Genomic DNA, 18,083 nt, shown 5'->3' on the forward strand with positions numbered 1-18,083 from the left:
AGGGCTACTCAGGCAGCTCACCTGCTGGGAAAAGTGGGCCACCTGTCCGATGGTGGTGAGTCACCACCAAGCTCACAGATTACCCTCCACTTTTTAGTCATCAAAAGGGGAAAAAACCAAAGGGTAACCCTCAAAGAGGAAGTGCCCAGGGACCCAGCAGAGCTGACCCTGGAATGTAGGTCCAGGCCCCAAGTCACACCCCAGCTGGGACAGTGCTCTGAGGTTTGTGCGCAGCACTGCCAGGCATCAGCCTCCACAGCAAAGTGCAAGACTCCCAAAGGAGGGCCTAAGGAACACTTAGGAGATCAACTCCTTGGGGCCTCTAATCTTCCCCTCCCCTGAGTCTCTCTACGGCTTTGAAGTGTTATTTGCCTGGCTGTAAGTTCAGTTTCTTCCACCAGATCTCAGCATCCAGAGGCCAGAGCTCATGGCTTCCACAGGTGCTCAGGCCCCTGGATGCTGGCTTTTGCGCACAGCTTTTGGTCACCCAACACTCTGGGACATTCACCCCCGTGGCTGGGTGTTTGAGGATGTGGGGGAGGGGCAGGAAGATGGCCATGGTCCCTCCTCTCTTCACCCTCATCCCCCTGACAGCCAGAATCACACCCCAGACACCTGGCTCTCTGGGCTTTCAGACAGAAAAGCAGCAATTCCTAAAAAAGAAACTACTCAATGGGAGAGGGTGTCCAAGCTCCACCCTCCCTGCTGGAGTACAGTGGCCTTCTGGAGACAACGGCCTTTGGTAACAAGAGTAATTCTCACAACAGGAACTTCAGGTGGGCTCTGCTGGGGTAGGATGTGGGAAAGTTCCATGCAGGCTGGCAGGTGACAGAATGTCTGGCTGGAAGGGGCCTTAGGAGTCTTCTGTAATCACGCAGTAGAGAGGCTGGGGGCAAGCACAGGAGGAGGAGATGCACCTGCTCTGCTGGGCTGCAGGGCTCACTCCACACTGCACCAGCTTGGGCCCTGCACATGCTGACAGCAGGTAGCTCTGCGGCCCCAGGCTTCCATTACAGAGAGGGAGGGAGGGAAGGAAAGGAAGGGCATATATGCAACGTGGATGAATGATATCCACACGTGGTGTAAAGTAGGCTTGTTCAAACAGTGGATCGCAAAATCCATTTAGTGGGTTCTGAGCAGCATTAAAATAAAGTGAAATAAAATCAGAGTGCACTGTATGTGGCACTTTTGTTTTAGTTATATATACTGGATTCAAATGTAAAATATCTTGTGGATTGTGGTTCAAAACAAAGTCTGGAAGCCATGAGTATAAGGAAAGGCAGGTGCCTACTACATGCCAGATATCATGCTACTTGTTTTCATGTGTATTATTTTATATTTACTCCTTCTAACAGGCCTACTACCAGGCAGGTGATTCTATTTTTGCCAAAAATAAATCTATGATCAGAGATGGAAAGTAAGTTTTCTTTTCTTTTCTTTTTTGAGACAAGGTCACTCTCTCTGCACTCTGTCACCCAGGCTGGAGTGTGGTGGTGAGATCTTGGCTCACTGCAGCCTCGACCTCCAAGGCCCAAGTGATCCTCCTGCCTCAGCCTCCCGAGTAGTTAGGACTACGGGAGTGCACTACCACGCCCAGCTAATTAATTTTTTTTTTTTTTTGTAGAGATGGGGTCTCGCTATGTTACGGGTCTCACTATGTTGCCCAGGCTGGTCTCAAACTCCTGAGCTCAAGTGATCCTCCTGCCTCAGCCTCCCAAAGTTCTGAAATTATAGGTGTGAGCCACCATGCCTGGCCCAAAGTAACTTTTCTAAGATCACACAGCTAATAGGTGGCAATGCTAGTTATGAATCCAGAGCTGCTTGACTCCAAAGGGCACATTCTTTCCATGCCACCGTGATTTCCAGTGGCAAGTGTACTGTCCACTGAGTCGGGAGCCTTGGGTTCTGTCCCTGGCTCTGCTGTATCATGGTGAATCACTGCTCTGTTTTCTCATCTATGCAGTAAGGGAGTAAGATAAATAATTTCTAAAATTTTTTGATTTCGTGCTCTCTCCCATCCCAAACCTCATTGTGGCTGTATTTTAGTCTCCTCCATTAAACTTTTCCTAGAGCTGCCAACAGCTCAGTAATTAATTTCAAGGGCTACTTACTGCCAACCCCCATTGCACCTACATTTGTCCTACAAAACCCCCTAAACGGCCCTCCCTCTGGTAGCTGTGTGTCTACAGGTATTGACTGGTGCTGTTCGCTCTCATCTTTGGATCTGCATCATGTAGCTTTTCAGCAGAATTATGACTGTGATAACAAGAGACTCAAGGGATGACCTTGACCTCCCTCTCACGGGCCCATGTGGTTCTTGGAAGTGCTGGGGCACCCTAATGAAGAATGCAGGCTACTCTGAGTATCTGGGGGAAGGAAAAGAAGTTCAAGAAGGAGGGTGAGTGCAGTCCACCCAGGTGACATGTGAGGGACCACAAATGTTCTCTAAATAATGAGCCCCAGAAGAGCAAAGGAAGCCCAGAAGGTTCCTGTAACATAAAGGTCATCTTAAAACTCCCTAGGGTTGATGAGGAGCAATATCTCTGTGAAGTGTTGTCACAGGGGAGGTATCATCATCTCGCATAGTCAAACTGTGGACTTGGCATGGGGAGCTTGAGCTGTGATTCTGGCTCTGCTTTTCTCTGCTATGCCACTTTGGAGAAGCCACTTCACCTCTCTGTACCCCAGAGATGCCTCATCTGCAAAGTGAGGGGATGGTTTCTGAGGTCACTGCTCAGTCTAATATACTATTATTCATTATTATTATTTCTGCTTTGGTATTAATCCAACCACTTTAGCCAGAGACAGTTTCTTAAGTGGAAGCAGTAATGTAACAAATGACCTCTCCTGGCGCTTTGCTAGAGGGGTTCCCTCAAGAGCCTTCACAAGCATCATCAGAGGTGCTGCACAGGTCTGAGCCGTCTGTCTGCCCTTTGTCTCCAGATCTGACTTAGGACCCCAAGAATGCTGGCCAGTATCCATCCTGCTCATGTTCCTTCCACCCTTCAAATCAGCAGACAACTAAACATTCACACATTCATGGGCCACTCCTGTGCTAGTAATGGGCTGGTTCCTGCAGGGGTAAGGGACCACATTTGGGCAGGGCCCTGGCCCTCAGGGGACACACAGTCACTTGACTCCCAGAGCAGAGAGAGCTGTGTGCTCACCTTGGATGAGAGTGGGGGGCTCTGCTTTCACAGCCACGGGCAGAGCCCTCCTTGGCCTGCCCCTTCTTACTGCTATTGCTTTGGAAGAGCAGGAGCAAACTTCCTGCCTTGGGCTGGCTTTCTTTTCTGCTCAGAGGTATGTGGCGGTATTATCCAGCAGGCCAGACGTCTAGCCCCTTTAATGACAATAATGATAATTTACATTTATACAAGGCCTTTCATCGGGGGATTTTAATTGTATCACAAACAATAATTAATTTCCCTTTGCAAGTCTGGCAGCCAGCTAAGCAGGAGCCCCTTTACTCTGCAGGTGAAGGGTGCTTTCCTGGGCCTGCAACATGCTGGGGGTCTCCCACCTACCTGACACCTACCCACCCTCAAGGCCTGGCCTAAGCATCAGGGCCTGCGGCCGCCAACCACAGCCCATGACTGCTTGTCCTGCCTCTGAAGCTCCACAACACGAATTGTTGAGCCAGTCATGTGGTGCTAACCAGAGAACCTTGCTGTTGGGCGAGACCTTAGGATCTTGTCCAAGGCAGGGCTTGGCCCAGCAGCACTTCTGGGGGGTGATCCTCGCCCTGCCGGGACACCTTTCATGATGGAGAGTGCGTTGCTCAAAGGTGTCTCTAAGGGTTACAGGGTTCTTCTGTCTCCTGAACTGGAATCTGTCCCCTCAAAATTTCTGCCCATGGATCCCAGTTCTGCTCTCTGGAATGAAGCAATCCTACATAAACTGTCTGGGGTTGCTGGTTGATGTTTCTGGTTCATAAGTTGTCTACTTCTGTGGTCACCCTTGGGCAGAGCTTGGTAGCTCATACTTCACCGAAGTTCAGGGACACTTGTGAACTGAATGGTAGGGGCAGCTGGAAGCTCCATCACTGGGGAGTGCCTAGCTTTAAATGCAGCACTCCAGACTACTCTGCCCCAGTCTCAGTGGTATAAACACTGGAGGCTTCTGAGTTCGTTTCACTGGGGCTGCACCTCAGTGACACAGAAGTACCCTAATTTTCTGTTGAATGACTGAATGACCAGCCTTCCTTCCTAAGGATCTATTATTCTTAAGTTCATGCAACCACTGTCAATTGCAGGGACTCGTTTTTGGAGACCAAGCCAGACAATAATCGATTTAGTTTTTTTTTTTTTTTTAAACTCACTTTATCAGAATAAATATTTGGTGCTAAACTTGAGGAGCAGATGCATCAGTGCTGAGCTGGGAACTGACCCAGGACGAGGAACTCCACAATCCTCCTCCTCTGCAAGCAGTGGGAGGCAAAGGTGGGGCAGAGGGGCAGATGAAATCCTTTGCTAAGTTTATTTTTAAAAAGCTAGCTCTTCTGGGGAAACCAACACTCCCTAGAGTGATTTCTGGGTCCCTGCTGGTTTGCTTTTTCCCTGAAAAGACACCGGCCCTCCTTCTGCCAAGAGCACATTGTTTGGGTGAGATTTTTCTCACAGTGGCTTACCATGGAAGGAATTTCGAGCATGCATTAAAGGCTGTTGTTTTCCTAAAACCTGCGCAGTATGAACAAGAGGTTTGGCTAGTGGTGACACAGCCTCATTCTGCTTAGATTTCACATGATTTCTATTTTCTGGCCTAGAATCAGGGGTGATCATTTATGGCTTGGGTTTGGCCTCGGTCATAGATCTAGGGGATGCTTGGGAAAAGAAACATGGGTTAGAGATGGAATCTCATGGTGTCATTCTGTGGCAAGAGGAACACGTGGCAATCATTCCCTATCTGATTAAGTGGGAAGAACATGGATTTTGGAGTAAGAGAAAACTAAATTTAAATGTGGATCCATTACTTACTAGTTGTGTGTCTGGAAAAGCCCCCGAGTCTCTGTTTCTCTCCAGTGACCCCACAGTAGTTGTTATGAGGCAACAGTGCCAGGCACATGGTAAGAACTCAAACCTTGGTTTCCTTCCTGCCCACCCCTCCACTGCCATCATACAGCTACGAACACACACACACTGAGGACCTCCTGTTTCACGTTAACTCAACAAACAGTTATTGAACAGCTCTTATTGACAAGGGCCTGGACCTCCTGGGAACACTGTCCAACTAGTGTCTGGTACCAATAGGTATGTATATAACATTTGTTGAATAAGTGAATTAACTAACTTGATACTTGCTATTTTATAGTTTATAATGTGCTTTCAAAATAATCTCATTTTAATCCAAGCAACAATCATGTGTATGAAATCGATCCCATTAATCTACTCCACCCATATACATGAAAGAGCAGGCTTGGAGAGGAGCAACTTGCCCAAGGCCAGGCACATGATAAAGGCAGAGCAGGACTTGGAAGCTGCAAGCCCGTGTCCTGATGACAGCACACGGCCAGCCCTGGAGGGTCTTCCTGCCTTCTGCAGCCACTGAGGGCTAAGGCTGAGCAGGAAGGGTACGGCTCTGGGTGCACCCATGTTCCACTAGAAGGCACTCTGCTGAGTGATGCTGCCAGCCTATGCCTGGCCATGGCAGGCTGCAGCTAAATGTGAGGACATCACCATGGGCCTGGTGACATGGAGTAGTGTTTCTGAAATTGGAGACATCTGTCAGCAGTCAGGTTTCTTTCTCTCAGGCCCTGGGCCCCAGTCCTGCCCTGATGTGCACAGATGTTTCCAGGTTGACTTCACTGGGCTCCCACTGCCCTTCTCACTGCCCTTCTGCGACAGTGCTGACATGCAGGTACTGTCCTTTACCTTCCTGTCACATCCTTCTAGGTCACAGAGAAGAAGTGTGATGGGCGCAGGACTCTAACTGTTCCTTAGCATGGTGCTCTGCACATTTCAGGGGCTCACAACAGGGACAAACTGCATTCCTTCTTGTTCCCAGTAGGCTCTTAAAATCAAGTAAGGGGACAGGAAGCAGATACTGGGTCCTGGGCTGCTGTCGGCTCGCTGCCTCTTTCTTCCCACTCCTCTAGCCTCTGAGCTGCTGGGAACCACTGATAGATGCAGAATTAAAAGGGTAGGACAGGAGTCTTTCAAAGTTTGCCCATATGGCTGGCCCAAAGACAATTTCCAGCATGAATTGAGCGGTGGAAATCGGATCTGACCACAATGCTGTAGCACCCACAGAGTTCATCACAGTCTTCTCCAAGCCATTCTGACAACACTCCCTGCCGAGGGTGGGTGTCCCGGCGGAATGCCGCCACAGCACACACTGCGCAGTGGGGAACCCAGTGCCTCGGGAGTGAGGTCACTTCCTCCACTGTGAGCCTGTCTATTCTGGACCTCTGAGCACATTTCTCTGTGCCGCAAGTGTATTGCCTTTGAGGTTGAACCGTGTGGAAAATCATGTGCACTCCTTGAGCTGAGCTGAAGCTGGCAGGAGGAGCCAAGGCTTGGGCTCTCCTGCATAAGCACCTGGCCCAGAGCAGGGCCTACAGCGTCTGCGGCCAGAGGACCAACTCTCTGCTCCCAGCATGGGGCACCGATCCTTCAGCCCTGACACCAGCCACACTTGCCTTGCAGTGTTGCTGAAGGGGACAGGGAAGAAGAGGTGTGCTGGTGACTAGCCTAGTCCGCTGTGTCCTCAAAGACCAAGGCCAAGCAGAGTTAACCTGTTGTTGTCCAGCTAGAACCCTGAGGGGACCCCACAGACTTCTAACATGCCAGGTACAAGGGGCGCAGGGAGCTGTGCATTTGGAAGTGCAGCTTCTGCCCCGCACAAAGGCATCAGGCCAAGAGAGCAAGTAGGGGCTGAAATTGAGCCTGTGCTCTGCATGCTAAGCTGTGTGCTCACCCAGGGACAGAGGCCCAGACAAAGGGACAGCTTCTTCTTTACCTAAAGCTAACTCTGCACCAACCCAAAGGGGGAGCCTTTTCTTTGTTTGCACAAAGGTTCTTACCAAGATGACCCTGAAAAACCCATTGAGTTTTGTGTGTTGGGTTCCCTATTACACACCTGGTGCACTAACATGGGCATGGGGAACTTCACTGGGATGCAAGTCTGTAAATTAGAACCTTGTTTGGATGGGCTTTGGGGTAAGAAAGTGAAGATTTCTTCCTTCCTAATTTGCATTTTTAAAGGCATCTTCAGAACCCATTCTTGTTCTCCTGGCCACAGCCTACTGCACTGCCCCACCGCTTAGAGTTAATCTTTTCCATCCCATTGCTTAGGCTCAGAAACAAAGGCAAACACAGACAGCCCAGGGGTGAGGTGGAGTTTGGTCAGCCCTACAGGTTCTCCAGGACAGCATTTGGCTCCCTTTCCTGCCGTGTTTATCAAGCAGACGAATCAGCATTCTCTTCCAGGTGGGCACAAATGGGTGTCCCACCTCAAACCATGCCACTAAAGACAGTCATACCTACACAGCCGGGATATCTTTTCTCCAAAACTGCTGGACACCATGCATACCAGGGCCATTAGACCAATAAACAAATACAGACGCACAGCAAAATAAACTCTGTAAAAATACAGCAAAATAAGCCCCGCCCTTTGTAAAGTTCAACAATCTCAAAGCATGCTTTGTTTTGTTAACTACTACAGGATGGAAAGAGGCCCTTTCCAGTTAGCCCCTATTCCAGGAGCTCTTCCTATTCAAGAATTGCCTCAAGTTCAAGAGTCATAGAACACTGGATTTGAAAACCCTAGAGATCATCTAGGTCAGGGATCAGCAAACTCTTTCTGTAAAGGACCAGATAATCAATATTTGCAGCTTCACAGGCCATACCTGTATTCTATTATAACAATTCAACTCTGGCCTTGGAGTGATAACAGCCATAGATGATATGTAAATCAATGAGTATGGCTGTGTTCCAATAAAACTTTATTTATAAAAACAGGCAGCTGGCTAGCTTTGCCCTCAGGCTGTTGTTTGCCCAACCCTTATCTAGTCCAGCCCTTCCTTGTACAGAGGAGAAGAGATGAAGTCGCTCCTTCACAGTCAGGGTCATTTGGAGATCCACCCAAGACCAAGACCTGACTTGCAAGGCTTGGTGGGAGGAACAGAGATACTACTGCTGGCCTCAGGGCCACCAAGGCAGAGGCCAAAATGGCTGCTTGGATAACTAGCGATTGACTAACATGTCCAACTTCACCGGGAAGGACCAAAAAGCAAGTGGAAAATCACAAGTTAAAATCTATCCACAGATTAAATCTACAGGTTAAAATCAAATGGGATTGGAAAGACAACCTACATATCAAGCTCAGCCTGCAGAGATATAACCATCGGTTACAGCCTCTTAAGTGTATGCTGCTAGTGTTCATTCATCAGTTAGGCATAATCTTAAAACGTCTCTGGTGAAGAAAAGGCTGGGAAAAGGGGGGAAACAGGAACTGGAAAGCCACTGGCACTTGTCTGTGAACAATATGAGAAGAAAACAGCAAATTCATGTTTTCCAGTCAGCAGCTAGTCAAACCTCTAACAGTACGTAAGTGGTCAGAGAGGACAAGCCCTCTCATCCAGGGCTGAGAACAGGTTGTTTTGGCTGTCAAGCATTTTCAAAACAAGTTTTCTTGGTCTCATGACAGGTTGTAGCAAGAATAAGAAAATAAAAAGAGTGGAAGATCCCATGATCGCTGCCCTGGGCTCCCATGTGGGCTGGCCCTGCCTGCACAGTCAGGTTTGCCTTCAGTGTTCAGAGGAAGCTGGTCTTAGGGTTAATACCACCTTGCCAGTGACACCATTGAACAAAGTGATTCCTCTAAGAACTCTCTGGCAGCCAGATAATTTTTCTAGTCTGGGAGGAATAGGTCAAAGTCACTCTTAAGCCCAAGGGTGCTATTCGGCTTGAAACTACGCCCTGCTTTGTTTTAATTTTTACCTCATGTTACGTGGATGAATTATTCCCCTGAAACTGAAGTGAAAAGCTATCTGCTCTGAGTTGGATTTTTCCATTTCAACCGCAGGACGCTTGGTCAGGGTGGGGCAAAGAAAGCAGTGAGGAGGCACTAATGGGGAAGGCCATGAGCCGGCTGGTAGAGAAAGTGCCATTAGCTCCTAGCAGCAGTGGTCCTGCTCGCTCTTAGGAGAGGAGGGTCAAAGCATAAAGCTGAGCATGGCAGTGCCAAAGGACACGCAGCCAAGCGGGGGTCTGGGGGATACTCATCAGGTAATCCAGTGAAAATACCCAGAAACCAACCAACAAGGGTGCCGAGAATACTCAGATCCCCTGAGCTATTACTGGAGAGCCCAAAGTAGTAGACAGACACCTAGACCTGAGTTCAGACTCAAAATCTGTGACCTTGGGCAGAATTCTCCCTTGTTTCATTTCTAAAGTGAAGCAGCTGGATTATCTTTCTGGCTTCGATATCATGATCCTCGGCTTGCCAGGGCACAGAGCACTGAGTCTGTTCCCATCACGTTTGGATGGCTGTGTCAAGTCACTCACACACGCATCTCCCCACAAGGGATAACTCAAGTTCCCGCTGTGAGCAATGTTCCTGGAAGAAACTTGAAGAGGACGCTGTGCCCTGAGACATGCTCGTATTCTATGAGACACGTTATCAGACCACAAAGGCTGTCTTCATTCTACCAATTGACTGTGGGAATGTTCTGAAGAAAGCAAAGAAAATCCCCCATAAGGCCTTTAAGTTGAAGGAGGGAAAGGCTGATGTGTGTTCTTGCCCAGACAGAGGAGGCTGAGGATATGTGAAGGCTGGGGCAAGACATTCTTCCTTGCTTCACCCCCACTCCCACCCCCATTTCCACTCCCATTCCCGCTCCCAAACATGCACAGTGGGACCCATTAGAATTGATGTTTCTGCCCAGGAAGTGATTTGAAGGCGCTGCTCAAAGCCTGCTGCGTGGAGCCTTTATCACCTGAGAGACAAGGCTAGCAGGCAGGTGCGCCTCCTTCCCCAAATATGGGGAACAGGTTTGTTCTGGCTGATTCCTGACCTGCCCCTCAATACAGGATGCCTGGTTAAATCTGAATGTCAGATAAGCGACTTTTTAGTATAAGTATGTCCTAAATACTGCATGGGGCATACTTACACTAAATTATTGGTTGTTTATTTGAAATTTAAGTGTAACTGGACATGTTGCATTTTTAATTGCTAAATCTGGCAATCCTAATTCTGAAGATCGAGAGTGGGGTCTCTAAAAGCCCTGGGCATGGAGGTGGCAAAGAAGGGGTGAAAGAACCCAAGCCAAACATTCCTTTATAGTGTTCCATGAGCGTGACCCTTAGTTTTTAACTGTGTTTATCAATATTTCCAAGGCCAAGAAGGATCTATTATGATTTACATATCAACACCAAAGCAGATCATTATACCAATATGTAATTTGTAAACTTACAAAAAACCTGGCTGGGTGAGGCGGCTTATGCCTGTAATCCCTGCACTTTGTGAGGTCGAGATGGGAGGATTGATCGAGCCCAGGAGTTAAAGACCAGCCTGGGCAACATAGCGAGACTCCACCTCTAAAAAAAAAAAAAAAAAAATCAGCCTAGTGCTGTTGCATGGACCTGTAATCCTGGTTACTTGGGAGGCTGAGGTGGGAGGATTGCTTGAGCCCAGGAGTTCAAGTCTGCAGTGAGCTATGATTGCACCACTGTACTCCAGCCTGGCAACAGAGTGAGACCCTGTCTCTAAAAAGAAAAGAAAAGAAAGAAAGGAAAAAAAAAAAACACCACCACACACACAAAGAAATACCTTACTGCTTACAGAAAAAAAAAAGATCAAATGTTTTAGCATGGTGAACACCAACAATGTGCCAGGCATTTTACAATCATTTCAGCATTTAACACTCACAATCCTCTGTGAGAAAGCCAAGGCCTACAGAGATTTAAAAACAAACAAACAAACAAAAAAAACCTACTAGACAGTGGTTGAACAAGGACTTGAATTCCAGCTGGTCTGATTCCAGAGGGCATGTTCTCTGTACCCTGCATATCTCCTCTCCTCTCCTTCTCTCCCTTCACTTCCCCCTTTCCCCTCCCCTCCCCTCCCCTCTCCTCTCCTCTCCTTCCTTCCCTCTTCCCTTTCCCCTCCCCTCCCCTTCCCTTCCCTTCCCTTTCTGTCTTCTCTCTCTCTCCTTCTCTCTTTCCTTTCTTTCTTTTCCCTCCCTCCCCCCCTCCTTCTTTTCTCTTTTCTTTTTCTTTTTATTAATTTTTTTTTGCACACAAAAACAATAAACATTTTCTTTTCTCTTTTCTTTTCTTTCCTGCCTTATCTACTGCTCTTGTCTTCAGTGGACACTGGCATACCTCCTGGAGCCCCCATGCTTCCCATCTTCTGGGCCTTTGTGCACTCTGTTTCCTCTGGAGGAGTATCCTCCCCTCTCTGCACATCAAATCCTACCCAGCCTCCAATCTCAGCTTCCTGGGTCTCAGTAAACAGACATAATCTTCTTTCCTTGACTCCTAGTGCTCTTTCCCTGCACGTTGCCACCTTAAAGAGAAGAATCTATGTGCAATTCTCATTCCTCCTCTAGTTCACTGAAAGCAGGGACTGTATCTTACACATCACTTAACATCGTACCTAACACCTAGTTTGAATTAAATAAACATTTGCTGAATGAATGAATGGGAAAAGTGATCTAGGCTAGTGATCTGGGCAAAATCTAATTAAATGTTAGCCACTACAAATCCACACTGGGGCATGCCAAACCTGAGTGTCAACCAAGGCAAACAGCCTAGACCCTGCAGTTCTAAACAGATTGCTGAGGTCAGCTGCCCGGTGAATTTGGGATAACTCAGACCATTAATCTGAGGAAAAGAGGTGGTGCAGTACGAAACCAATCTAAAAGTTGGGAAAGCCAAGGTATATGCTCAGTTCCTACACTAAGTGACTCTGTGACCTTGAACACGTCACTTCCTTTTGCAGAGCCTCAATTTCATAATCCGTAAAATAGGTGTAATAGCAATACCTAGCTCATAAGGTTGTTACGAGAATTACAGAAATTAAAAAACATAAAGCACTTAGAGCTATGCTGGTATATTGTAATTATTCAACACATTTTAAAATTATTATTGTCTGTAAGGTGATTAGGAGGCACTGGGTGACCCACTGTTTACTCTGAGAAAATATGTGGTCTTGCCTTTATATGCATGTTCCTGTAATGCTCACTTTTCTGGATACCTGGAATAATGACAGTTTAAGGATTATCCAGTCCCCCAAATGATCAATAATGCAAAACTGGGGTTTTCTACATTTTGATTTTGATTGTTAGAAGAACTACATAGCTTCCTGCTTTGCAATTCGGACTGTACTCAGTCTACTGAGTAGTTAATGCCATGGATGGCCTCACTGTCAGAATGTAACCTCAAGCAGTGATGGACCATTCCAGAAATCAATCAGTAGGCTTTGAGTTGGTGCTCTTCAAAATGTGTGTGTGTTAGTCTTCAGTGCTTTGTACATATTCTGTATATAGTGAGCTCTTACACGTTTGCTGAAGAGATTTAGCAGTAACTTAACTGCAGCTACATACAGACTGTAGGCTTACTAGCTGCTTCTGGATCAACTAGGAAACCACTGTTCTGCCCAGTTCTCACAATCATGGCTGCTCTAAAGCCTGTTCTTCCGAGGGCCAAGGCCCCGCTACCTGGCAATTCAGCCCTGCCCACCCATGGCACACAAGAAGACAAACAAACTACTTTTTTTCCTCAGAAGTGACTTTGGATTACAGACTACCCTAGCTCACCCCCACCCCACTTCTGCTTTCTTAGTTTCGATTTTCCATTAGGCATGACTAAGTGCCAGAGGTTCTATCTGTCTGGGAAAATAGGAGTCACTGGAATTTTCTATCCCCTTCTCAATGTGCAGCCTCCCTGCTGCTTTGGAGGAAGCAGTAAAGTGATGTCTTTCCTTTGGCGCGTTCCATTACAATACTCCTTCTTCTCTTTTGCCCATAGACGCTAGTAATAAGTTTGGCCACAGGAGCATGTTACCTTCTCTTAAAAGTACTTGGTTTTTAAGACTCTCAGCAGAGCTATTTCTGCTCACAAACACCCTGGGTTTTCCCCATGGGCACAGAGGCCTTCAGCCTCCTGGGTGAGCCACTAGGAAGAGGGCACCCATGCCAGGCCGCTCCACAGGTAGGTGGATGTATACATGGTGCAGGCTAAACTCCTGCCCTTGATGACTCTGTGCTGCTCCTGTGAGCAAGGAAGCAGGAAAGAGGGGGAAAAGTAGGAGGTCAGAGGTGGCTTGGGCTGGGCTTTGGACCAGTAATCAGGGGCATAGGGTTCTAATCTTGATACTGTATGCCTTGCACAAATTCTTCTAGGAAATGAAAACGATGAACTGAAAGTCAACAATATGCCAATCACTGTGCTTAAAGGTCTATATCGATTATTTCGCTGAATATCTATCACAATGGTTAATGCTTACCATATTTAGACCTGGCAGTACTAGATGATCTCTAAAGTTCCTTCCATGTTCCATGTTCTGTGACTGGCCCCCACTGTAACAATTAACTTCCTAGTTAGTCACCCAACTTATCTCTGCTATTGGTTGTGGATTTTGCAGGACAGTGGAGTAGAGGTAACTGCCCCAGTGAGTTTTCTAAATTTTGGTTTTGATTTTTAGAAGAACTACATAGCTTCCTGCTTTGTAATTCTGAGTTGTACTCAGTCTTCTGAGTAGTTAATGCCATAGATAGCCTCATTGTCAGAATGGAATCTCAAGGAGTGATAGACCATTCCAGAAATCAATCAGTAGGCTTTGAGTTGGGGCTCTTCAAAATACATGTGTGTGGTAGTCTCCAGTGCTTTGTACATATTCTGTATATAATGAGCTGGATGGTACCTGCTTCCCATTTTTGCTCACCTCTGTAAATCCTCTATTTTAATAAGGCATGAATCTAGCTCATTTTCACAGGTGGCCCTTGTGCTGAATGATCTGACAAAAGACAAGACAGAATCTTGTTTCTGCAGAAGCAAGGCCTCTGCTTGTCATTATGATATGCACACAATGGACAATCCTGATTGTTCTTTGATGCTTCCCTTTTTTCTAGAATTCATGCCTTAATGAGAAGTGATAGAAACAAGCGGCTTGGCCCTCCTGCCTTGGCTGGACTCCACATCACACATGACAGCCCTGAGCAGCCCTGGCGGCACCTGTCAGAAACTAACACACGCATCTGAACAGTCAAGCCTAATTCCTAAGAAGCTGTTTTAACTTGACATCGGAAAATGTATTGCATCTAGAATTATTTTATTGGGTGTGTGTTCAGGGCATATGTGTGCACATTCTGTAACTGAAGTGTTCTATAAATATCAGATACGAGCTGTACAAAAAAGCATCACGTACATGGTGTACTTAATTCCATTTAGTAATGTTTTCAATTTGTGTCTGACCTCTGGCAACAGAGATGGAAGTTTCTCAACATGAATAAAAAAGTATGCTCAGCTACCTTAAACAATTTTCACTTAAAATTCCAGAAATATATTAGAGCTTAGTGATTACCAGGTGGGTACTAGCCCAGTACTTTCAGAGGAGGGTACTGAAGTCCAGAAAGGTGACGTGTCTTTTCCATGATCACACAGGAAATTAATAACGGTCCCTAGATGAGACCCAGGTCACTTGACTCCCAGGTCATTATCCTTTGCTTTTTCTTGACTTACTGTATATTTCTTCCCCCAACTGTTCAAAAGCAACTCTGATTCCATTAATAGCATATGTTCCTACTACGGTTTATTATAAAAATCCCAAACCAGCTCCTCTACCCTTTCCTTTCTAACTCTATAGGGCATCTGTCTATTTTTCCAGGAAAGAGAATACGTGACCCTAACTCACAAGCAAGGAAGTTGCTCTTCTTGGTGATCCCAAACACTTCCCCAATGGCTGGTGGGGTAAGGGGTAATTGGAACCCAAGCCTGAACACTCAATTGTTCTTTTTTTTTTTTTTTTTTTTTGAGACAGAGTCTCATTCTGTCGCCTAGGTTGGAGCGCAGTGGCGCGATCTCGGCTCACTGCAAGCTCCGCCTCCCGGGTTCACGCCATTCTCCTGCCTCAGCCTCCCAAGTAGCTGGGACTACAGGTGCATGCCACCACGCCCAGCTAATTTTTTGTATTTTTAGTAGAGATGGGGTTTCACCATGTTAGCCAGGATGGTCTCAATCTCCTGACCTTGTGATCTGCCTGCCTCGGCCTCCCAAAGTGCTGGGATTACAGGCGTGAGCCACCGCACCCAGCCCACTCAATTGTTCTTGAAAGGGCACACCTAAGTCAATTTTCCTGACAAAGATGTGCTGACCTTCCAGTTACTCTTTTTTTCTTTATTTTTATTTTTGAGATGAGGTCTTGCTCTGTCACCCTGGCAGGAGTGCAGTGGCATTATCTTGGCTCACTGCAACCTCTGCCTCCCCGGTTCAAGTGATCCTCCTGCCTCAGTCTCCTGAGTAGCTGGGATTACAGGCGCCTGCCATCATGCCTGGCTAATTTTTGTATTTTTAGTAGAGATGGGGTTTCACCATGTTGCCCAGGTTGGTCTTGAATTCCTGACCTCAGGTGATCCACCTGCCTCGGCCTCCCAAAGTGCTGGGATTACAGGCGTGAGCCACCACGCCCAGCCCAGTTACTCTTTCTGTGTGACTATCCTGATAAGCTGAGTTCAGTGCAGCTTCTTCTGGCTTGTGTGACTGAGGCCAGAACAAAAGCCCTAACTGTTTTCCACTGAGAAAACAGGATGAACAGGGGGTGCAGTCTTTAAAACAGCTCTCAGAGAAGCTTCCAGGGGAACCAAAGGAATACAGATGGAGGGTCTGGGGAGAGATGGCCTGAGGGGACTTGCAGAAGGGATTTACCTGCTGCCCCTCCCCCAGGGGAGCCAGGAGGCTGAGCTGGGCTGTAAACACTCCGTGCCTGGTGCAGCCTGGTCTGCACAGGCTGAGAGGATGGTGAGTGGCTTCCTCTGGGATGAGGGCTGTATTCGCAGTAATTGATGGCCAGGCTTTTTAATGGAGCTTATCATTTCACTGCAACAGATGTCAGGTTCTAATAAATAACACGTTCTCACTGACCTATGCAATTTGGAGAGGATGCCTGGATGTCAGGCAGAGCTGGATTCCTCCCCATCTCTGTTGCTCTCTCTTCTGTAAGGAAAAACAAACCAAATCCCTTTAAGATACTTTTCGAAAGGATTCTCTTTGAGAGTTCAAGGATCCAATAATTCCACGTTATTTATATGATTTGCTTTTCTCTTCACAGCTCTACTTCTAAACCCCATGAGGAAAAGGCCCAGGAGGGACGGGTGAGCTTGCTCATGTGGAATGGAAGGCCTTGGTGACCTCAGTCCTCAATTCCTGTGTCGCTCACCAGCACTGACTTTATTGTCTTCTCGGAGGCTCTGATCACCCGAGCTATGCTGGCCTGGGCCTGGAAAATTCCCTCATCTCTCTTGTGGGGAGTTCAGCTGAGATGAGGTTGGGATTTTTGAAACGGAACTATTCCTAGGAAACTCAGGGCAAAACAGAAGAAAACAAAGAAAACCCATGAATCATAGCAGCAGTTGGGCTTGCAGGTTCTGCTGCTGAAGTCTGCTCCCCAATGGGTCCCGTGGTACGGAACCTCCTGGGAGCCCAGTCCTGGTCCCTTGCCTACCCCAGCACACTGCCTTCTGCAGGCTCCGTTCTGCAGCTGCTCCCCACTTGCAGAGGGAATGTGGGGGGTGACCAATTCCAGCTGGCCACGATTCTGACCTTCTTGTTGCCCCCTGCCCCACCCAACCCTTGGGTGCCAGATGGGAGTTCCAGGAGTATGGACATGAAGGGGAGGGGACAGGTCGGGGAGTGAGTAGTGATGAGGGGGAGAGAGTGTTGAAAAGTGCCTATCAGGTTTTTCCCTAGTAGTTAGTGGTGTCTGGATGAGGAGAAGTGCACTGCTACTGGGGCTCCAAAGCTGGTTCAGCCCAGGCTCCTTCCGGCCAACTCATAGGGCACAGGGACTGCAGAGAGAGGCCCGACTCTGTAATGAAGTCTCAGCAGAGACAAAGCATCATGTGAGCTGCCTTAAGGAGCTACCAACAGGGAGTGAAGAAAAGAGCAGTGATTAATTCCTGGCGAGACAAACACACAAATGGGCTCATATTATAACCTCTTACACTTCACGAACAGCCCTAGTCCCCTAGGAATTCTCAGGCCTCAGGGATCCTAGCAACATGAACTGGGATTTCTACACTGTGCTCCATGGAGTTGTAGGGGGGCCAGCAGGGCCCCAGAGGACAAGGAAGGGGGTGCCGATGGGGAGCACCTCGGGTGGGACATCTACCTCCTTCTCTTCAATCAAGGGGGAAATATCTACTTTTTAATCTGTTTTATTTAGAGGACTAATGCATGAGACTAAATTGAAGCATCTGCAGCTAATGAGAAGTTCAAAGAAAACAGTGTCTTTGGGAATATTTACTAATGTATTAATGATGAAAAATAATTGAAATAGTCTGGAATGTACACTTTTAAAAGATTCTTGAAAGAGAATTTTTCCTTCAAAAGTGATTCTGCAAAAATAACTAGATAAAAAAATTTAAAAGTATGCATGGTGAACAGCAACATATGAGCAATTATGAACTGCTTTTGGAGGGTTTGGATAAGTTTTTAAATAAGAAAATAATGTCTCTTTGTGACCTTGAGGCAAGAAGGGAAACAACGAATGATTTTAGGAGGTTCATAATGAATTACTCCCACGTGTTGACTGATAAGCTATTTTTAAAAATATTCTTTATTGAGGTTGGGCGCGGTGGCTCACATGTAATCCCAGCACTTTGGGAGGCCGAGGTGGGCAGATCACGAGGTCAGGGGATCAAGACCATCCTGGCTAACATGGTGGAACCCCATCTCAACTAAAAATACAAAAATTAGCCAGGCATGGTGGCGGGCACCTGTAGTCCCAGCTACTTGGGAGGCTGAGGCAGGAGAATGGTGTGAACCTGGGAGGTGGAGCTTGCAGTGAGCCGAGATCATGCCACTGCACTCTGGCCTGAGGACAGAGCAAGACTCTGTCTCTAAAAAAAAACAAAAACAAAAATA

At 47.2% G+C, this 18,083-nt stretch overlaps 1 protein-coding gene across 8 annotated transcripts in view; it reads right to left on the reverse strand.

Moving 5' to 3' along the window:
• BABAM2 (BRISC and BRCA1 A complex member 2) overlaps positions 1–18,083 on the reverse strand; it is a 577,548-nt gene that overhangs the window by 12,674 nt on the left and 546,791 nt on the right. Inside the window, exon 13 of one of the 8 annotated variants that reach the window (XM_055253175.2) lies at positions 15,867–16,037. The exons of 6 other annotated variants lie outside the window; for them this stretch is intronic. In XM_055253175.2, the coding sequence (XP_055109150.1) occupies positions 15,867–16,037 (171 nt within the window). Of the gene's footprint in view, positions 1–15,866; positions 16,038–16,082; positions 16,155–18,083 lie in introns of all 8 variants that reach the window. One more of the 8 variants, XM_055253181.2, reaches the window with a different exon arrangement.

Source organism: Symphalangus syndactylus, chromosome 18 (assembly GCF_028878055.3).
Source record: "Symphalangus syndactylus isolate Jambi chromosome 18, NHGRI_mSymSyn1-v2.1_pri, whole genome shotgun sequence".
Lineage (NCBI taxonomy): Eukaryota > Metazoa > Chordata > Mammalia > Primates > Hylobatidae > Symphalangus > Symphalangus syndactylus.